This window comes from Sphaeramia orbicularis, chromosome 15 (genome assembly GCF_902148855.1).
Source record: "Sphaeramia orbicularis chromosome 15, fSphaOr1.1, whole genome shotgun sequence".
In the NCBI taxonomy this organism is placed as follows: Eukaryota; Metazoa; Chordata; class Actinopteri; order Kurtiformes; family Apogonidae; genus Sphaeramia; species Sphaeramia orbicularis.
In genome coordinates this window covers 50,530,191-50,552,442 of record NC_043971.1, presented here as the reverse complement: position 1 = coordinate 50,552,442, position 22,252 = coordinate 50,530,191, and the positions used below count along the sequence as shown (strand labels likewise).

The 22,252-nt window shown below is 37.5% G+C and overlaps 1 protein-coding gene across 3 annotated transcripts in view; it reads left to right on the top strand.

The window, feature by feature from the left end:
• Positions 1-296: 296 nt before the first annotated feature.
• Positions 297-22,252, top strand: part of LOC115434046 (cytosolic phospholipase A2 zeta-like) — a 30,309-nt gene continuing 8,353 nt past the window's right edge. Inside the window, exons 1-26 of one of the 3 annotated variants that reach the window (XM_030155703.1) lie at positions 297-431; positions 2,121-2,145; positions 2,875-2,950; positions 4,614-4,747; positions 6,263-6,376; positions 6,810-6,850; positions 6,976-7,021; positions 7,370-7,424; positions 8,624-8,772; positions 11,050-11,097; positions 11,815-11,856; positions 12,408-12,452; positions 12,655-12,705; positions 13,257-13,301; positions 13,503-13,553; positions 13,753-13,803; positions 16,815-16,865; positions 17,005-17,055; positions 17,194-17,301; positions 17,451-17,485; positions 17,571-17,709; positions 18,458-18,594; positions 19,405-19,627; positions 19,913-20,036; positions 20,170-20,307; positions 20,396-20,494. In XM_030155703.1, the coding sequence (XP_030011563.1) occupies positions 409-431; positions 2,121-2,145; positions 2,875-2,950; positions 4,614-4,747; positions 6,263-6,376; positions 6,810-6,850; positions 6,976-7,021; positions 7,370-7,424; positions 8,624-8,772; positions 11,050-11,097; positions 11,815-11,856; positions 12,408-12,452; positions 12,655-12,705; positions 13,257-13,301; positions 13,503-13,553; positions 13,753-13,803; positions 16,815-16,865; positions 17,005-17,055; positions 17,194-17,301; positions 17,451-17,485; positions 17,571-17,709; positions 18,458-18,594; positions 19,405-19,627; positions 19,913-20,036; positions 20,170-20,307; positions 20,396-20,494 (2,101 nt within the window). In that variant the 5' untranslated portion in view covers positions 297-408. The remainder of the gene's footprint in view (positions 432-2,120; positions 2,146-2,874; positions 2,951-4,613; positions 4,748-6,262; positions 6,377-6,809; positions 6,851-6,975; positions 7,022-7,369; positions 7,425-8,623; positions 8,773-11,049; positions 11,098-11,814; positions 11,857-12,407; positions 12,453-12,654; positions 12,706-13,256; positions 13,302-13,502; positions 13,554-13,752; positions 13,804-16,814; positions 16,866-17,004; positions 17,056-17,193; positions 17,302-17,450; positions 17,486-17,570; positions 17,710-18,457; positions 18,595-19,404; positions 19,628-19,912; positions 20,037-20,169; positions 20,308-20,395; positions 20,495-22,252) is intronic. The other 2 variants (XM_030155704.1, XM_030155705.1) reach the window with 2 other exon arrangements.

Below are 22,252 nucleotides of genomic sequence, written 5' to 3'. Positions count from 1 at the left end.
AAATGTCCTCTGAACGTTTACCTTTTTGTTTTTATGCTTTTGGGACATTTCAGAGCCTGGACCAGGTCACCTTTACTGCAGTAGAGAATCAGTACTTTTACCACAGTCTGTTTCACACCAGTTTCTAAATGATCTGTGAGCCTGTACAGTACATGTATTGAAATCTGAAGCCTCACATCCTCCAGCAGTTTTCTGTTGATGCTTGTTTATTGGCACAGATTGCCTCTTCCTGCCCTGAATTCACCCTTGGAACCGCCCACTGGCATTGTTATATTATGCACCTTTATAGAGACAGAGTTCACACCTTACAACGGGACCAGAGTCACTGAAGAGGATTCTGTTCTGGATATCAGTTTCTGCTGAAAGTAAAGTATTTCTGTCACGAATCACAACCTGGTATCAGGGAGGATGGATAATGCTCAGCCGGAGAGGTAATGCACACACGTCTAACTGCACGTTGTTTGGTTACTTTACTTTACAGTCATTTTCTCTTGCACTGTTATGTGCAAATGAGGCATCATTTAATAACTTGAAGGTGTAACACATTTCCCAAAGTTTGTCCGATTGATCTGCCATTGATTTGAGGTAAAAAAAAAACAAAAAAAAAAACAACTGATCAGATGAGATAAACATGTGACATCTTTACTCACGGCTAAAATCAATTCACTTTCAATTTCATGAACTTATATTTTTGTCATTTACTTATAGGCATTTCCTGAGTGTATCTGGCTTTCTGTCTCTTCTCTGGAAGTGGTTTAGCAGACTCCGCCTCAGTCTCCACACAGCTCTGCCTCCTGTTAATCACTTTCTCTCTCTCCTCTACTCATCCTCACATATATGTACATGCTTTTCAGTCGTCATGTTTGCTCTTGTTTGTTCTGGTGTTGATGGGAAGTACAAAGCCTCTGTGACCGATCTTTGATGAATGAAACAGCGCCGTTGCTGTTTGGAAAATGTTTAATTGAAAACCGAGCTCATATCTGAGTGTTGAACGGTGTTGAGCTCAGCCAGAGATCCTCCATTTACTAAGAATATGATTTTCTCTTCATTCGGTCTCTCTGTGCATACACATTTTTTTCTTGCACTTTATTTTGTTGCTGCTATGAACATTGCATTTCCCGTTGTGGGGTCAGTCAGTCTAATCATCTATCTGATCCAGGGCTGTCCAATCCTGGTCCTCGAGGGCCAGTATCCTGCATGTTTTAGATGTTTCCCTCTTCCAGCACACCTGACGGTCATTATCAGGCTTCTGCAGCACTTGATGATAGGATGATCATTTGAATCAGGTGTGTTGGAAGAGGGAAATATGGAAAACATGCAGGATACCAGCCCTCGAAGACCAGGATTGGACACCCTGATCTAATCCAAGTGGGCGTGATGGGAGTGGTTCAACGTTTTGTAGGTAAATAAAGCAGATTCATAAGGTCTCGACAGAAATAATAAAATATCATGTTTTTATCTGTAAATAGCTGTATTTTATTTTATATTTATCACTGATTCTTTTTCACCTCCGTCAGATGTGATGTGAGATCTTACAAGCGTTCACTGCTCAGACAGAAACAGGTTTCAAGTCCACTTTCCCCTGATTCGTGCATCTCAAAAATGTCATTTAATGTCATAAAGTTCAGAGGATGTGTGGCTTATGGAAAATGGGCCCAGGTTTTGCTTGACTGATTCTGAGGAGAAAGAATCTGTTCAGTTCCAGGATCTGTTGATACTAATGAGGTAGGGCGACGAGAAACCACGTGACACTGGAGCAGGAAGTGACTCTGCAGTGAAACCTGGGTCTGAACGGTGTAGGTTTAGAATGACAGTGGTTGGTGCTGCGCAGCGTGTTTTTAGGACATTTCTGATGGAGGAAAAAACCACATCATTTCAACACCGTAAACAACAGTTCAGTTATGTGATCATGTCGAGGAACGTGACATTTTCATACTTTCTCATCAAAGAGTAACATTTTATTGTTTAGTTTGTGGAAATCTGGGACGTATTGAAGTCCAACTGTTTATAATGAAATTAAAGTCAAATGTGTTATTTCAAAAAGTGTTTTTATAGAATAACTTAAAGCCTGTCTTTGCTTTTCCTACAAATTTCACATGTATGTTTCCTTGTTCTTTTAGGGACAGTGGAGGAGATCGTCACTCGGTGAGTTTTTATTCATTTAAAGAATGTAAATAAAACAGCATTGACATGTTTCAAATGGAGCATAATTGAACAGAATAGTTGATTAAAGTTAAAAGTCATTAAGGACCAGATATTTTAACGCCACCATTTTGTCATTACACAAATAATAGAATATTATATTGATTACAAAAAGGGAGACCTTTTGTACGTAGTACTTGATTTATTTTTTATGCATAGTTAAGTTTATTCTTTTATTTAGTCTAATAGTTTCAGTTGTGAGGAATTTGCAAAGAATTTCATTGCAAGTAATATCAAAGAAATCACTGTTTCTGCTGTGTATATGACTAAACTTCTTGAATTTCAATATTTATAGATTTAAGTTTTTCATTTCAGTTTATTTTGTGGTAGTTTCATCTAGATGAATTTAATGGTTTCAGTTGAGTTTGTCCTTGTGTGTTCCTGTTTTTCAAATTTTAAGCCTTGATTTATAGAAGCTGAAAAAGGTCAATACCATTTCCAAACTCGTTGACACACATTGTACAGACATTATCATGGTCACGAGGAAGCATTAACACTGGAGGAAAATGAAATCAAGCTGATATGACTTGACATTGAGGTTCAGATGAGTTCACGTTCTGTGTTCAGTTTTTGAAAACTGATGTGAAGATGATAAACATCTCAGGAATGTGAAGAACACGGAGGAAGTGGCCTGGACTCGACTGTTGAATGTCCTATTTGTTCATTCAACAGGTGGAATCTGTTTCCTACAAGACGCTGACTGTCAAAATATTGCATGCGGAAAATCAACGGCATTTCAGCAACTTGAGTGAGTGCATCGTACCTCAGTTCATTTGAACAGACACTGTATTTATCTGTTACCCACACACAGACTGGACTCATCCAGGTGTTTGAACTGTACAACCAGCTGTTCTGAACATGCATCCATTCGTCATTGGCCAGGGTTTGTGCTTTGTGTTGGATAGTAGAGATGATTCTGACAGCACTGGTGTCAAAGATGGACCGTCCACTACTTTATGATTCAAAACTTTTGAACCAGACAAGTTTAAGACCAATATTCCACATGATTGTAAAGGTCTAAATGCCATCTTAGAAAGACTCAAAGGGAAAAATTTAGTTCCAAATATTTTTACATGAAAAATATCAAAAACTACTGCGTCATGATGGCCAAAAATTGTGTTTTTTTTTGTTTGTTTGTTGTTTTGCAAGAATTACAAAGTTCTCCAAAGTGAAGTTCCTCTGACATTTTCATCCTCAAATGTATTCAGTGTAAACCTTAAACCCTCTATTTTACAACTGAATAATTGGTTAGAGGAAAAAAATATGTGATCAAACCTAAATAGGAAGAGTTTAGACAAGTGTCAGCATCACAGATGGACAACTAAAGTAAATATCAAATTAAACATTTCTTAATTTCAATTATCAATGTTATATACTTTTCTTTTTTTTCAATATTTACAACATACAAATAATATTAACATTATATTCAAATGTATTTTGCACAGATATATGCATTTATTAATTTTAAACACTGTGTGTTTAGAATACTAGCAGCATTGTACCCGTGGTGCCATTGCAGATAGCATGATAAGTAGAACTTGTCTGCCACCACTATCCATTTGTAAACTACCTTTTAATCATGCATTGTGCAGGTAATAATTTGACCCAGCATGTGAGGCATGAAGGGAAGAGCATGTATTTGTTTGTCCTGTCAAGCATGATTAAATTCATGCAGCGATAGTGAACTGCAGCCTTCATGTTGTAGCGTCGTCTGCTAGCAGTAGAAATTTCATGAACGGCAGCAGAACCACTTCCGAAAATGGAGTATGGTATCAGGGATAAAGAATTCAAAGTAGAGAGAGGCTAAAATCTCCCAGCATACCTCACAACATTTGAATACGGACATAAAACTGTGCCTAGTAGACAGTCAGGTAATGTTTGGATTCATTTGGTGAGTTTGGCGGCGATCGGGCCTGTGAAGGCTGAGGAAAACCCGTACAAACGTCCTCCTGTGCTGCAACATCACTGGGACACAGAAACACGTATTATATAGTAGGATGACATTAATAATATAAGCGTCAAATATTAATGTATTGGAATAAATTTAGTTTGTTTATGACCCAGAATGACGGCACTAAATTGGGTCACTTTACAAACATTCACACTCATAAAACTCCTCACGTTTTTTTGCACAAATTTTTTCTCATTTCAAAATACATTTTCCTGAAAATCTAAGTAATTACCTACCCAAAACTGTTTTGTGTAGATTATTGTAATTAGATTTTTTGACCAGATGTTATCCTTCTCTTGACTTTGCCCATCAGCAGCTTCTTTTATTAAAGCTTCAGATTCTGTCCCTGTGAATGTTGTAGCCTGTTTAACATCAGAACACACGCTGAGGCGTTATCTAGTCTAAAGAGAAAGGCTGAGTCAGTGTATGGATTAATAAAACACTCTCTTTTCTCTCCCAGTTTATCGTGGCTGCTTCGTCACCGTGTCTCTGCCTACAGCGTCAACAAAAACCTTCCGCACAAAGACTGTGTACAACTTTAAAAACCCTGTGTGGAATGAAGAGGTGACCTACAGGCTCCCAGACAACGTCAAAGTAAGTCACTCAATATCACGACCACATGAGCGAAGGCCGGTATGAGGTAACGGCTGTTTCCACTCCTTCAGTCCTGGGAATCACACCTGCACTTCTGTTTTATATCAGTTTACACTCTACTGTTCACTGCAGGATGTGTATTTATGTAAAGCTGTTTTTACTAACCTGAAATGTTTTTGTCACTGCTAATTTTAGTTTTTGTCTTGGTTTTCATTAGCATTTATATTCCTTCAGGTTCAGGGGCCTTTGAATCATTTCAGATGTGTGTAAATCAGAGTGTATGAGACGGACACAGTGATGACTAGGGCTGCGTATCGGCAAGAATCTGGAGATACAATACAAATCACCATACTAGGATCACAATACAATATTTCACAATATATCATGATACTGTAAAAACGGTAGTTTTTTGTTTGTATCTTTTTTTAAATTATTATTTCCTTGAAGAATTGAATTACAGCAGAAATCTGCTCAAATACTAAACACATTTGTATTTGATCCCAACAGGATCTAATGTTATATCACAAAATGTTCCTGTGTTCAAACTGAAATTCTGTTTTACAGACATTACAGTTTAAGATCCTGTTCAAATGTTCAGATTCTGTTAGTTCAGAACTAACATCAGAACATTATTTTAGTTCAGTCCCAACAAAGGAACTAACATTATTTAATAAAAGAGTGTTAAATAATAATAAATAAAATATAAACAAAAAAGAAAAACTAAAATGAACCTGCACAATATCTGCATTTGAATAAATACCTACAAATATCGATGCAGTACTTTTTAATATGGATACAGTGTTGTGAAAGGAAATATCGCGATATATTGCCGAACCGATATTTTCGCACACCCCTAGTGATGACGCTTAAATACTGCATTAAGTCAAAGTGTCTCAACCCCCCCTCATGGTGGATGGTGGCACCATCGCTCATAACTCCTACCCCCTCCATGTTATTCATTGACTTTGTCCAAACTACTCGAAGTCCATATCTAATAAATTTTGTCCCAAAATAAATTTTCTGTTCAGTTTATTTAATGCTGTTAAAAATGGGTGATCGACCGCTGTCATGATTGATCACAGTCAGAAAAGAGTCAGGAGGCTGATGAACACCGTGTCTGTACCCGACAGTATCTGATCTGAAAAAGACAAAAATCCAGCCACTCACTTGGTTGGAAAAGTGATTTTTTTTTCAATCAAGTGCCTGGATTTTTGTCTTTTTTCCATTGTTCATGCCCTCTCCATGAGCGCCTCTGGTTTGTCTAATACCAGCAACTCCCTGTGAAATTGTGTTTTTGTCTTTTTAGTGTCTGATGTGAGTTCTAATTCAAGAACATAACTGTGATTTTAAAACTTGTTGTGACATGACATTTGGGCCACAACGCCCACCTCGTTTTCAATGATTGGAATGAACAGCTAGATGGCAAATGAGTGACATCATCTGTCCTTGGAAATAAAGTTGAATTTGTGTCGTTGTAAAAGTCAAAAACAGTGCGTTTTTCTTCTGTATCCACAGCATGTTCTGGAAATCCAAATGTACGCTGTGAGTTTCCTGAGGACCATCCTGCTGTCCACAATCTGGCTCGACAGTCACTTCACGGGGAACCCGATGTCCAAACCTGGTGCAGAGGTACAAAGACGACCACACATAACATTAAATGAGTAGAAGACGTAAACATTATACTGTAGCTGTACTCTAAATAAACCCAGGCTGATCATCTGACCCTGCCCTTCAGGCTCAGCTTGGTTCAGGTCCAGTTCTTCCTTTGACCAGTTTAGGTCGGTGCAGACCAGGAACCGTCCAGACCTGTGTTGTGTTCTGACCTGGTCACCATCACAATCAGACCCTTTCAAAGTCACCCACATCCTCATGTTGCCCAGTTTGCTCTTTCCAACACATCGTTAAGGTTTAATCGTCCATTTGCTGCTTAATGTAATCCCACCCACTGGCATGTGCCTTTTTATACAACAGTCACAATTGTTACCTGTGAGTGTCGCACCTTTATTAGTTTATTCCTTATTGTAAATTATAAATGCATTTCTCTCTTATTTTTAAATGACAGAAAAAATCCCAACTTGACCTGCGCATCAAATGGTCTGATGGGTAAATGAACTTTTACTTCACACTGACAGTATTAACTGTAGCTATACAATAATATTAGTGATGAAATATTTACAGAAGTGAGCTTTCAGCCTCATCACTGTCTGATTGTTGTTGTTTTTTGGCAGAGATGAAGCTGGAGTCGTTGGATACCACTCCAATGGGATTGTTGTGGTAAGTCTTGAGCTGTATGAGGTTCATGTGGTTCACATGGACCTGGATCAGAGTCAGGGTCCAGTCTGACATCAGCTCTACCTTCATTCAGAGTGAAACACTCAACACTATAAACAGGATCCAGCAGAGCCTTGAAAGAGAATAAAGGTCTTATTTTTAGTTTTTCATGTGTGAATCTGATCTGGGGCTTTTAATGAATGAGTGTTTTAATCTTTTATTCAATTGTCTTTTACGTCTCATGACAATGACAATGTCCATTAGTCCTTACCTTATTTAATTTGTCTGTGTCACTGTTTTGGGTTGATATGAGAAATGAATGAATTCAAGCCTTTATTCTGTGTCGTCCAGGCTGCTCCACTCGCTGATTTGGATGTTAACCTTGAGAAGCCGCTTCAAAGAAGGAGTAAGTGACCGTCGTTTTGTTTTTTTAGTCTCTGGATCTGTTCTTTCTGTTGCTTTTACCACTGATGTACAGCTATGATTTTAACTACTGTTGTTCTGTTGTAGTTGAATTTAAAAAATCACAGCCTTTAAAAACGTATTAAAAACTAACTTGAACACTTTGTGACATTTGTCATGTGACACAGCTCCATTATCTATGGGTTTTTTTCTTTCATTTTTGTCAATTTTAATGTTTTATTCATAATGTTTGTCTTTGGGTAGTAAATGATAACAGTTTGTTTTTCATTGTTCTGTCTTTTGTAATTTTTCTACAGGTTATTGTTTTTTTTTTTTTTTTTTGGTCATTTATCATTTCAATAATTTACCTGGTTTTTGTCATCTTTATTTTCCTTTTTTTTGTCAGTTTTAGGTGTTGGTCTTCGTCTATTTGTCTTGTTTTGTGTTTTTTACATAGTGAATCATTTTTGTCTGGTCATTGTTGTTGTTATTTGATGTTTTGGCTTAGACAGAAAAGAAAACATGGAATGTCTAAAAACACTGTTTTTGACAGTACAATGCCATAGATTTTGATGTAAGAACTGAAGTGATTTTGGTTATTATCAAGAAAACATGTTAAATGGATAGATATCAGCTCTGAAATTAAACTACTATGAGCTATTTTAGTTGGTATTATATTATATTATATTATATTATATTATATTATATTATATTATTATTATATTTGTCCAAACAAATGTACCTGTAGTTGGACCAGGCATTAAAATGAACAAGAACTGAAGAAATCAAGTGGTGGTCTAATTTTTTTTTCTGTGACTGTATATGGCCGTGCAATAGAATGTGTTATTGTGTTATGTCAGAAAACTAGGTTGTATTTCACTTTTTCACCAGCAGGGTGCAGGCGTCTTGAAATGAGCTGAATGATGATGGTTTCTGCTGTTCATTTACTGGAGTGAACATGGTTATTGAGATCATTTTAATATGCTCAGAATTTTTGTGTGACTACTACAGTAATTATGTAGTAATATATTATTAATATATATTACTGTATAGTTAGTGATGGGACAGGTTCAGATGATCTAAATGAACTGGATGTTTAGTCACATTACGTCCTGTTTATAAGCTGTTAACATGATCTCAGGTGTTTTTGGAGTTCAATATGTTCTTAGTATTCTCTTGCACATTTTCTTTTTTTGTCTCTAGATGTTAAAGACAAGTTGCTGAACATAAATGGATCCTATCAGGAGTCTCAGACACTGCGTTTAAAGGAACCTCAAAAACTGCGTTTCTACATCAACAGAAACTTGGAGACAGACCTGGAAGTCCAAGAACGTCGTAAGAGTCTAAGGAAGGTCTGTATGGACATTTAACCCAAGACCGACTCTAAAATCAGGTTAATGACAGTCAGACATAATGCTTAAGCATTTTTAATCTGAGGGGTTGAGTAGTTGTGGTGTTAGTGTTGGAAGGAAAGTGCAGATTTTTTTTTTTTTTTCTCAATATATGTGCTTTATTTTCATATACAAATTTTACAGTATACAGAACAAACAAATAAACAAAAACAGGCCACAACAGTTACAGCATCTAGGCTCAACCTTTAGATGAATAAAACTCAGACAAGCTCAGGACAAATTAAGCAAAAAAGTCAAAATAAACGTACTTAAGTATAAGATTATACAGGTTCAAGGATTTCTGTGATTAACAGAAACATCCCATTTTTCCCAATATTTTTTTTTACATTTGTCAGTAATGAGTCTTAATGAGAAAGTTGGCCTTTCTATGTCATAAATTTCATTCACAACATGTGTCCAGTACAGGAGTGTTGGGGGATCTTTGCACATCCATTTTCAAGTTATGGCTTTTTTGCCCCTGTTGATAATATTAACAAAATATATCGGTCTGATTTCCTCATTTTGTGAGGTAGGAAAAGCTTAGATTCTTAAACAACAATAGTGGTCCACCTGCTGTTGACTCATGAGTTTACGAATGAGAATTCATGTTTAAACTCCTCAGGTCATTTTTGTTTTCCAAAAATTAAAGGACATGGAGCAAAAGGCCTCTGGATGTAATGATTTATTGCCTTTTTTAGTCTTTATTCCTTCGATGGGATATTTTTCAGCATGATTTAATGTGGATGTGCTTATATTAAACATTTAGATCATAATTCACTGACTGAGAACAATCACACTCACAAACTCAGTTAAAAGTATCATTGAAAATGACACCATCTGTAAAGTCACTGGACTGGATGTGATAGGATGGACTTCTGGATATTCTAAACAAAAGACACTGACTCATTAATCTTCCGTTGGTCAGTCTTTATTCAAACAGCGCTGGGAGACACGCAGCAAAGTTCTCCATGAATCTTTGTTGTCTTTGTCCTTTTATACCTGATGACTTGGGTCTCCAAAATCCCCTGGCCTCCTTCCAGTCCATCATCTGGAACTGGATTTCATACCTAATGATTTTACCCACATTCCTTTGGTTGACATACATATGTAAAAAACTGTGTCACCTCCACTTATCATCTCACACACAAACTAACCACCTTACAGGATGGCTTCTACATTTAAACTGCTGCAGGTCATCAGGTGCATATAGGGATGTAACGATATGAAAATTTCATATCACGGTTATTGTGACCAAAATTATCACGGTTATCATTATTATTGCGACACTGTTGAAGTTGTGCTGAAAATGTTCAAAAAGTACTTATACACACACTGAAATAATTTAACCAACTTGTATTTTGAAAAAGAAAGAAAGAAAGAAAGAAAGAAAGAAAGAAAGAAAAAAAGAAAGAAAGAAAGAAAATTAAATAGCCGCAATGTACTTTCTGTTAGCAGAAACATTAAAATATTAACATGTAAACAATCAAATATACAAATGTGCATTAAAGATGGAACCTTATGGACACTGTTTGACCATTTTCCAGATCAAGTTTGAGTTGTTTGAGTTTCTTTTTCATAGATAGATAGATAGATAGATAGATAGATAGATAGATAGATAGATAGATAGATAGAGCCTGGAGTGCTGCTGCTTGTCCAGGAAATGTGCAGTACCATGAGTTTTCAAAGTGCGGTAATCAAACACAGTTAAAATGATCATTAGAATTTAAATGGTTATACTAATTGTCTGGAATTTTACTGCAGTTTATCGTTATACCGGTAATCGTTACATACCTAGGTGCATATGAATATAAACCAGTCTTTTACAAAACAGATCCCAAACATAGGGTTCACGGAAACTGTCTAAACCTGAAAAACTGTATTTTCAGAGTAAAGAATCCCATCATCAGGTTTGAGGAGCCCATGGGGATTGACTTATGTAGGACTGTGTAACACACATTAGAAATAAAATTAAGGAGGTTAGGAAGTCTGTAAGAAAATGTAGTTTTTTTCAAGGTGAAGGTGAAGGTAAACTTTATTCTCCCCCGAGGGGCAGTTTGTTCTACAGCCAGCAGTATCACACGGACAATAAACCAACAATAAATACAATAAATAGTCCATTAAAGACAATAGCACCAACATTACAAAGAATTATTCAGCAGAACAATGGCTGCCGGAACCAGAGAATTCCTCATCCTATTGGTCCTACATACTGACAATCACATGTTTGTATTTTTTCAGGTTCTGCGCTGGTATCTCAGACCTGTGAAGTGGACGGTCAGAGGCGTGGTAAACCTTTCTCTTTTATTTGTCATTGTTTAGGGACAAATCCAAACAAGGTATTAATATCAAGAATCTGACGATGCAATGCACAGAATAACGGGGTTGGAATACGAAACATTGCAAATCCAACTTAAAAAAAAAAAAAAAATCTAATTCTAACAAAACTCTCAGTTTCTAAAGAACACACTAGCGTATTTATAGTGTGGAATTTAAGATGCAACAGAATGTAAGTTAAAAAAAAAAGAAGCTTTTACAGGATTAAAAGTTATTTATATATTTCCAAATTGGAGATAATGTGACCGTTTGGAAGAACTGCCCTTAAATAATAGTTTCAGATCAAATTATGTTGCTTGGATTTTTCTGTGAAGCACGAGGTCGATGGTTCAAGTGAAATAATGACAACTCAGGCAGGGAGCAGCATTCTGTCTGCTCCTAGCATTGGCGTAAACCAAACCGTAAACTTAGCTACCTAACTGTGTTTGGAGTGATGACTGAATCAGTAAGAATTAGATGATTCCTTCCCAGACACCACAGGTTTCACTCTTATAATTCCATCCATTTGCTGTTTCACTAAAGCTAACAGCATTAGATCAGTGATGCTCCCCTGTTTGTTGGGTTGTGCAAGTATTTCAGATGATTCCTCTAAAACTTGATGCCATGTACAGTATGTTGATTGTCTTTCATGTTATTGATAGACTGACTGTAGTGTTCTTATTTTCCCAGTTGTTCATTACAGTTGTGGTTTGGATTCTTCTCAAATGTGTGGTAAACATTCCTCCTTCTCTTTCTACGTCCTACACATTTCAGTTACTTTACTCCTAGTGTATAAATGTTGAAGGAATCAGTGTTGTAAAGCTTTTGTCTAACATTTGTCCCTTGAGGCTCAATTCTTCGGCAGTTATTCCTAATTCATATAAATGGATCGACTGCATTATCAAATGACTTTCTATTTACATTATTAATAGATCTTACAGATAAGGTGTTAACGAACAAAAAACTCTGTCGTCCAATAAATGAAGCTGAAAAGGCTCTGAGGAAGTTGTGATTGGTTTAATAGTAATAAATTCTCTGTAATTAAGTCAAATTTCCTAATTTTCAACAGTAAAAGGAACTTCACAGTACAGGTATAAATATGGACTATAAATGAAGGGTCTGTTCTGAAGGTTGTTTGACTGGAAAGCAAACACTGATTTCATTCCTGTGAAACTTCTTGACGTTGTTAACTGATTTTTGATCAAGCCTAGTTCTTGGGGTGGGGTTACCCTAACCCTTAACCCTACTTTATTACTGACTTTGTCCCATTGTCTTATTTACAGCTTATGTGCCCTGCACTCGCTTTGTGGAGGTTTCTCATAAATCTGGTAAACATTTTTGTTTCTCATTTAATGTTTGGGAGCAAATGAGGGCATGTTTTGGTTTCCTTACTCCCTGTATGAATACAGCTTTCACATGAGAACATATCACAGTTATAGATTCTCTTTTTTGTATAGTTGTGTGAAACATACACATTTACTGTGGAAGAAAAGTCTTGTGTAGTGACTTTGTACTGTTTTGTTTTCCCAGTTTCGAGGACAATCCAGTCTAGCTGGTTTTTGGAACGGTTTCAAATGTGTGGTAAACATTCCTCCTTCTCTTTCTACGTCCTACACATTTCAGTTACTTTACTCCTAGTGTATAAATGTTAAAGGAATCAGTGTTGTAAAGCTTTTGTCTAACATTTGTCCCTTGAGGCTCAATTCTTCGGCAGTTATTCCTAATTCATATAAATGGATCGACTGCATTATCAAATGACTTTCTATTTACATTATTAATAGATCTTACAGATAAGGTGTTAACGAACAAAAAACTCTGTAGTCCAATAAATGAAGCTGAAAAGGCTCTGAGGAAGTTGTGATTGGTTTAATAGTAATAAATTCTCTGTAATTAAGTCAAATTTCCTAATTTTCAACAGTAAAAGGAACTTCACAGTACAGGTATAAATATGGACTATAAATGAAGGGTCTGTTCTGAAGGTTGTTTGACTGGAAAGCAAACATTGATTTCATTCCTATGAAACTTCTTGACGTTGTTAACTGATTTTTGATCAAGCCTAGTTCTTGGGGTGGGGTTACCCTAACCCTTAACCCTACTTTATTATTGACTTTGTCCCATTGTCTTATTTACAGCTTATGTGCCCTGCACTCGCTTTGTGGAGGTTTCTCATAAATCTGGTAAACATTTTTGTTTCTCATTTAATGTTTGGGAGCAAATGAGGGCATGTTTGGTTTCCTTACTCCCTGTATGAATACAGCTTTCACATGAGAACATATCACAGTTATAGATTCTCTTTTTTGTATAGTTGTGTGAAACATACACATTTATTGTGGAAGAAAAGTCTTGTGTAGTGACTTTTTACTGTTTTGTTTTCCCAGTTTCGAGGACAATACAGTCTAGCTGGTTTTTGGAACGGTTTCAAATATGTGGTAAACATTCCTCCTTATCTCCACGTTTAAGAACAAATCCAGACAGGTTTTGGTTTCCTCACTCCACGTTTGATTTTACACTTTACAGTTACAGGTTTCCCAGTGGGATTCCACTTGGTGTTTTGTATTTGATTTTTCTTTATATTTTCATAGATTTTCATATTTAAGTCCTGTTAATTAATTATTACTTTATCTTCAGGTTTTCCTCCGCTTCCTTGGACCCCCAGTGAGGATGTCTCTCACAGTCGTGGTAAACATTTCTTTGTCTCTCTCAGTGTCTTTACAGGGTAACATAGTTGACATTTTTGTTATTTTCAGGCCTAAAATTAACATAACCATAACACCACATGGCATTTTAACAGAAAGATTCTTCTAAATATCATATATACAACTGAGTAAAATTGAAAGTTATGTATAAAGATATTGTAGTAACACTGTTGACATAAGAGTGTCATAAATACACACTTGACTCACACTTTTTTTTAATATTCAATAACTAAGAAAGAGAAGAAAAAACATACGTTGGAGTCTTGCCAGTGTTTTCTTCAGGAGGAAATGACATCATGTGGAGCAGGTCATGTGATTTGGAATCCACCTTTTTATTCCATATAATTTGTGTGGACACATGAAAAACATCTGAAAGATGGCCCTTCAGCCTCACTACTACTGCCGCACCTGTACACTCTAAGTTTGAAATACTAGTTTCGTCCTATAAATTACGAAAACAACAGGCAGATAACACAATATATAACATAAGAGACCTTGAATCTAAGGAAATTTACCATAAAATGGAAGACATTAAAGAATGCTTTAAGAAATATTTTGAAAATCTATATTTGCAACCTCATGTCGATAATGACCAGAAAATGGAGACATTATTCGAATCATTAAAATTACCAACCCTTACTGAAGACCAAAATAAAAGACTAATTTCACAAATAACAAAAGAGGAAATTCTATCAGCTGTAAATAGGTTAAAAAACAATAAGTCCCCAGGAGCTGATGGATTTACTGCAGAGTGGTACAAAAATCTAAAAGATGCTCTGATGCCTATTTTGCTAAAAACATTCAATTGGGTTTTGACAAAGGGGGAAATTCCTGAGTCATGGAACGAAGCAATTATATCAGTAATATCTAAGGGTGGCAAGGATAAACTAGATTTTACAAATTATAGCCCAATTAGTGTTTTGAACCTTGATTATAAATTATTTACTTCGATTATTGCTGAAAGACTTGAAAATTTTTTGCCTGAAATGATCAATTTGGATCAAAAAGGATTTATCTCATCTCATCAGACACATGATAACATTAGAAGATCTTTACATATTATCAGACACGTAAACCTAAATAAAATACTGGCTATGTTGATTAGCTTAGATGCAAAAAGCCTTTGATTCAGTCAGATGGAAATTCTTATTTAAAGCTATGGAAAATTTTGGATTCGGCAAGGTAATTATCAAGACAATAGAGGCTTTATATAATAAGCCACTGGCAAAATTGAAAATAAACGGTGAGCTAACTGGCTCATTTGGGCTCGAGAGATCTACAAGACAGAGTTGCCCATTAAGTCCACTTTTATTTGCAATTTTTATTGAACCACTGGGACAGTGGATTAGACAGAACAACATGATCAAAGGTATAAAAATGGCAGCGGGAGAACAGAAGCTGGCTTTGTTTGCGGACGATGCCCAACAAATTCACCACCTGAGCTGATGTCTGTACTGAGGGAATTCAGGTCGTACTCAGGCTATAAACTAAATGAACAAAAAACCCAGGTCATTAATATTCATTACAACCCCCCCCCCCCCCCCAGTATCTTCGTTTAAAATATCAATTAGACTGGGACAAAAAATGAGTCAAATATTTGGGAATCATTTTGCCAACTGATGAACTAAATTAGAAGAAATGAACTACGGCCCTCTGAGAAAGGAAATTATTTTCGACATTAACAGATGGAATTTAATCCCCTGTCTAAATATAAGTTCACGCATCTACTCAATTAGAATGAATGTCTTACCAAGACTTCTGTATCTATTTCAGTTGGTTCCCATAGAAAAACCAGAACACAACTTTTCAGAGTGGGACAAAATTATTTCACGATTTATTTGGGCTGGAAAAAAGCCAAGAGTAAGATATAAACTCTTACAACTAGCTAAAGAGAGAGGGGGGTTGGCCCTTCCATGCTTAGTGGACTATTACAGAGCTGCTCAACTGAGACCATTGATTGGCTGGTGCAAGCCCAATTACAGATCTAGATGGAAAGAGATAGAGAGCACAATGGGGAAGGGACTACCAATTAATACATTAATAGGTGACCCCTCATTAAGCACCCATCTGACGGACTCCGATAACCCATATATAATGAGCTCATTAAAGACATGGAAGGGACTAATTAAAAAATATCAAATGGAAGGGAGGACTCAAATTTTAAAGTGGTTTGACTATGACCCGGAATTCTTACCCAGTAAATATGATTTGAGGTTCAGAGGTTGGACTGCAAATGGTCTTACAACGTACTCTACACTCTTAAGAAAATGTACAATGTTAACCTTCCAGAACCTTAAGGATAATTATAATCTACAAAATCAGGACCATTTTAGGTATCTACAGATCATAGACTTTATTAGAAAAAAAAAAAAATTAAGGATCATACGATGATTGGTGATGAAATTCTGGATGTTTTCCAAAAAGCTTATAACGATGGTACCTACCAAAAGATAATTTCTAGACTTTACCGAGCTCTCCAGAATATAAAGGGAGACCATACTCTGGACATTAAAATGAGATGGGAATCAGAGGGCAACTTCACAATAACAGTGGATGAATGGGACAGAATCTACAGACAACAATGGACAACAACAAGCTCCCCCTCCTGGAGGGAATACAGCTGGAAGAACTTGACTTGTTTCTTTTGTACCCCAGCACAGAAAGCTAAATACTCTGACCAATCTGCATGTTGGAGGTCCTGTGGAAGTGCGGTGGCAAACCACTTCCATATCTTCTGGGACTGTCCCTCGGTGGCTCCATTTTGGAGATGTGTCCATGGCCTCTTGGAGGCAGTTTTTAAGTTTAACATTTGTTTTGACTTTAAGACTATGTATCTCAACGATTTAGAAGAACTCAAGTGTACTAAGAGTGACAAATGGTTATTGAGATTACTCTTTGTGGCTAAGAGTGGCTACTCTTAGTGACTATTGTCTGAATTTTATTTTTATTGATTGATTGATTGATTATTTATTTATTTTATTTTCCCCTCCCCAGGTTTCCCTGATACGGCTTGGATACAAGTTGTGGAAAGAACCAAACTACTGGGTGAACATTTCTGTTTAAGAGCAAATTAAGACTTTTTTGGTTTCTGTATTCCCACCCATTTTTGAATAATGAGGCAATATTTTTTCATTCTATTGTTCTTGAATAAATTTTCACTGACTTTGTATCATTGTTTCTGCAGGTTTTAGTCAAACACATTGGAGCTATGTTGTGGCATTCAGTGAAATCCCTGGTAATAAAATAAAATTCCTTCCTCTCCAACATATGTTACATCTTAATAATTACATGGTTTACGTCTTAATAAATATAAACCGTGGACTCTTGGATTTATCTGTTTTGTAAAATGGTGTTTTATTGCTGTGCATTTCAGGCTAAGAGAGATGAATCAGACACTCACGTTACTAAGACGTTGGCGTCCATTCAGCTGGATCCACTTTCTGGAAATCAGAAGGAGAAGGTTTCCCTCAAAATTGGAAAGGTAAGACCTCAGTTTGTAGGACTGTTGGCAAATACCGCAACTCGGCTTTATTTATATTGAACCTTTCTCACCAAATTCTTACGCAAAGGTTTAGTACTGTTTATACTCACCAGGAGTAAATATAATAAATTCTTAAATTACCTTCACAGGACATGGTCGATCTAGACCTGGAAACAAATGAACGGTGAGACGCATCTTACACTGGAAGACACACATCTTCATGTATTTGTATGTTGTAAATATGTTCACCGTTTACTTTTCAAATCTAGTGAGGAGGAAGAACTCGATGTTCGCATGGAGTTTGATATTCCGCATGAAGAGAAAGAGTTTCTGAAGAAGAGGAAAGTTGTGGTGGCACAATCTCTACAGAAACTTCTAGGTCTCGAGTGTCCACTTAAACCTGATCAGGTGAGATTAATGGGACAAAGACATTTTTGAGGGTTCATAACTTAATGTGGTGTCCAGCTGATGTGGAGTTGTACCTTCACTAAGCCCCACCCCGTTAGTTACTATTGATACATCTGGCAATTTTTAGTACTTTGTATGACTGGCATTTTCAGTGTAGTCAGAATAATGGTCCAAAGGAAATAGTACAAAAAAAAAAAAAAGTCACAGAAAGAATTAGAGGAGCTTTTTTCACAATATCATGTTAATTTTATTAACAGAACCCCTAAGGTAAGACACGGTTGCTCTAGTGTTTTTAAGTTACTCATTATTGTAAGTTAGGTGGTTTCATATCTTTGTTAAATAAATGGTGTAACCACATTAAAAGAACACCGTTTAGAATGGTTTCAGACACATTCATGTTAAAAACATGAGGTAGTTTAATAACCCATTAACATTTTAAAGTATGGTCTTTGCTTCTCTGCTCTTGTTGATGAGGCCTTTTTCTCAGTGAGATCTCCAGTTGTGACAATAATGCTGAGGCTAATCAGGCTGTGAATTGTCATTTTCAGGTCATTAGTGGCTTATTTTACAGATAAAGGAGACGTGAATGATGGATGTGCAAATGGGGCAGCGTCTGTTCATCAACATTCACTTACAGGATATAGACAGTTTCATGTTGTCGCTTCAGTCTGAGCTGGATCTAACCGTCAACCACAATGCGCTGCACCTAAAGAAACGTGTATCGTAACAGGGTTTTACCTTTGTTCAGGTCCCGACTATAGCTGTGGTGGCTTCAGGAGGAGGAGCCAGGGCCATGACAGGTCTGCTCGGCGGTTTAAAGGGGCTTCAGGACATGGGAGTCCTCGATACTGTCAGTTACATCACTGGAGTTTCTGGATCCACCTGGTGAGTGAACTATATACTTTAGATCCCACTAGCGGTACACTCTGAAGATTTAAAAAACTAAAAAAGTTTGAGGATCATGTTACTGCTGAGGAGAATAAGAAGACAAACACTGAAGAAATCAGGAGGGAGTTAAAGGACCATGTGCCCTATATGGAAACAGGCCATTATCACAGACAACAGTGACATTAGCCCCTTTTCCACAGCACTTCTGTTACGGGAATATTTTGCCTTTATTCCAGAACAACATCTGCGTAAACGAAATGGTGGATCATTTGGTCCCACCTTTATCATGGTTTTGTAACGCCTCTTGAGGTAAAAACAGAGCCGTGATAAAGGTGGAATCATGATTCTGGAACGCTATGTAAAAGGAACACCTCTTTTTCCGCAACTAAGGTATGATGTTTTGATGACAGCGACCCCCATGCCTGAGAAACAGCGGGCGCATATGGAGGCACGGGCATGGATTCTGCGGCTACATGCCATTGTCACCCATGGGATGAAGCCACAGGACCCGTGGCATGTAGCCATGGCACCTGGGATGGCTGCCACAGAATCCATGCCAGTGTCTCCATATGCACACTATACGCTGTGCTTCATCACCGTCCCTTTGACTGGGGAATGCAGGTCCACTGTGTAGAAGTCCAGCCTGTCTCACCTCTGTTACTCCTTTGGCTTGGCTGTGGAATCTCTGTGTAAAAGTGGCTTGACTTGAGACTTGATAGAAATTTAGTTGAATGTCCAAATCTTACATATTAACATATAATGACTAATGGGGTTGCTTTACCTTAACCTTATTTCTCATGTTTACAGGACTATGTCTTCTCTGTACAGAGACCCAAACTGGTCAAAGCAGAACTTAGAGAAGGTCATTAATGAAGAAAAAGTACAGATGACAAAGAAACTCTCAAGTGCCTTCTCTGAAGAGAAGACTAAGTATTATGTTGAACAAATGGAAGAGAAAAGGAAAGCTGGGTACTTGCAGTCATTCAGTGACCTGTCGGGCCTGATCATCGAACATCTCATCTTCGGGAAGGTGAGAAGTTGTTCAGCATCATCTGTGTTTGTAAAATGACTCTTGGACTCATTCACTGGTTCACTGACTCTGTGAAGCCCTTTGAGATAACCTTGTTGTGATATTGGGCTATACAAATAAAATTTAATTGAATTGAATTGAATTCATATGTAACTTCATTCTCCAACCACTTATAAGAGCACTTTTAGTTTTCTGGGATTCATCAGTATTCAGACTGAATTCAGTAGGTTTCACTGAAACGTGGAACACTGACTCATTTTATTTGATATGTGTCTGAAATAACAGGAAACAACCTACAAACTGTCTGACCAGAAGGAAGCAGTGGCTGAAGGTCAAAATCCTTTACCAATATACACTGCCGTCAATAAGAAAGAGGACGTAATGGAGGGGGAACAGAGATCTGAATCTGGTAAACAACCTGTTTTTCTTCATTCTTTTATGAGCATACATTCCAGTAGTTCAGCTGTTTATGAGTTGTCAATTGGAATAAAAACATGCATTTATAAAGAGTGGAGTGATTTTGCGATGCATGTTGTTTTCAGAGTGGTGTGAGTTCACCCCCTATGAGGTCGGACTCCTGAAATACGGTGCCTTTGTCCGAACTGAAGACTTTGGAAGTCACTTCTTTCTTGGTCACCGTATTAAGAAACTCCCAGAACTCCGCATCCCCTATCTGATCGGTCAGAATTATTCATTTTTCCAAATTCACATGGTTACAGAATCATTTAATGTTTTATTAAAATGCGTCATCCTGTTTCAACCTTTCAGGGATGTGGAGCAGTGCATTTTCTCTCAGTGTGAGTGAGTTGTTGGATTTTGTGATTGGTCCTCGATCGAAGTCTTCCAAATCAGAAGATGACAGTGAAGGTAATGTTTACTAAGATACCCATCAGCCAATGGGTCCATTGTCTTCTGTACCTCAAAAAATCCCTGCATGCACTTATCATCCATTTACCTCAAGAGATTACCACAGAAAGGTGCTGAGTCATGTATACTTTTTACCTCTGTATTATTTTTGTACTTCTGGTGTTTTCACACATGGGTAAATTTGTTATAGCACACAGTGTGCTGGTTGTACACCCATTTTATTTTTAGCAGTCCAGTCAGTGTTCTTCAACACACAGGATGAAACTGTGTTTTAATCCAAAATCAAAGTTCTAAAGGAACTGAACAGTTTTCATCTCAAATCTTTCAGAGACTCCAACATCTCAGGAATCTGAGGAAGAGGAAAAGAGCAAAGATTGGAGCAAATTTTCATTCTTTTTTATGTATTTGTTTGAGTTTTGCAGGTATCATGATTTATGACGGACTGTTTTTGTTTCTACTTGTTTTACTTTGAGTCGTTATTCCCCTGCCCAAGTTTTGCTGTGGTATCGCAGACCTGTGTTGTGAAGTGCCATATTGGTTGTAAACCTTTCTCTTCTTCCTGTCAGTGTTGAGGAACCAATCCAAGCTGCAGTCTCTTGTCAGCCATAACCACCTGGAGCTGGTCTCAGCTGTTCAGGATTGAGCCCAGTGTTTTGTAAGAAATAGCGTGCTAATGATGCGTGAAAACCATGGTAGCCTACTTCAGTGTGGAATAAAGTCACGTGCCATTTCTTAGCAAGAGCTTTATCCATCAGCTCCTGGTATTTGGCTCTCTTCAAACTGACTGGCTAGCTTGTCCTCCCAGGGCACAGTGACCTCAGCAATTAAGAACCACGTTAATTCAGAGAGTGGAAGATAAGCTTCTTCTTCAGGTCCACATGCATCTCCCAATCAGAAGCCTGCTGCAAAATGGATGACAGGTTCGTTGCAGTTTTACTTGCTCTCAGAGCCTTGTTCCCTTCCCTCTGGAAACCGATGCCTGTGGGTAGAGGAGCCCCTTTGTTGGCTTTAACTCTCTGGACATCAGTCCACTTGGCAATCTCTGTCAGGACTCTGTCATGGCTCCATCTGTATCGACCATCAGCCAGTGCCTTGGGGCATCCTGATAAAATAGAACTGGGGGTGTAGAGTAGAGGTAAGATCTTAAGCCCAAGCCCGAGTCCGAGCCCGGCCCGGCCCGACCCGAATTTCGGGCCGGGTCGGGCCTAAAATGTCAATCATTACGTTCGGGTCGGGCCGGGCCGGGCCGGGCTTCTCTCTCGCTGACTTTTTTTAAAATAAATATATGTTTATAAAAATGTATACTAAAAGAACTTCTTCCTGTCTCTGTCTATTATCCACCCGTCATTGTTCTTCTTTGTCTCTCTGCCTCTCTCTCTCTCTTAAAGTGCCGCGCTAGATTCTTAAGGACGTACTGCTGCTGTGGTTTATGGCCCAATTTTCAACCCGTCAAAATGACGGACGGCCTTAAATTTTTCCCGTCAACTCTTAAAAAAATCCATCAATGATGGAAAATTGTCGGTTAATGTAACCTCTGCAGACACAGAAATATAAAAGATGTAAATGTTTATACAGTCTTGTTTAACTTAGATTTCATTACAAAAGACAGGCTTTAATTTGTTATCATAAATCACCCCTCCTCCTCCCGAGTCCTCACAAATAAAATATGAAATTTCGGGTTTGCTTCGGGCTCGGGCCTGCAAATCAAGTTAATTGGTCGGGCTCGGGCTGGGTCGGGCTTTAACACCCGCGGGCCTG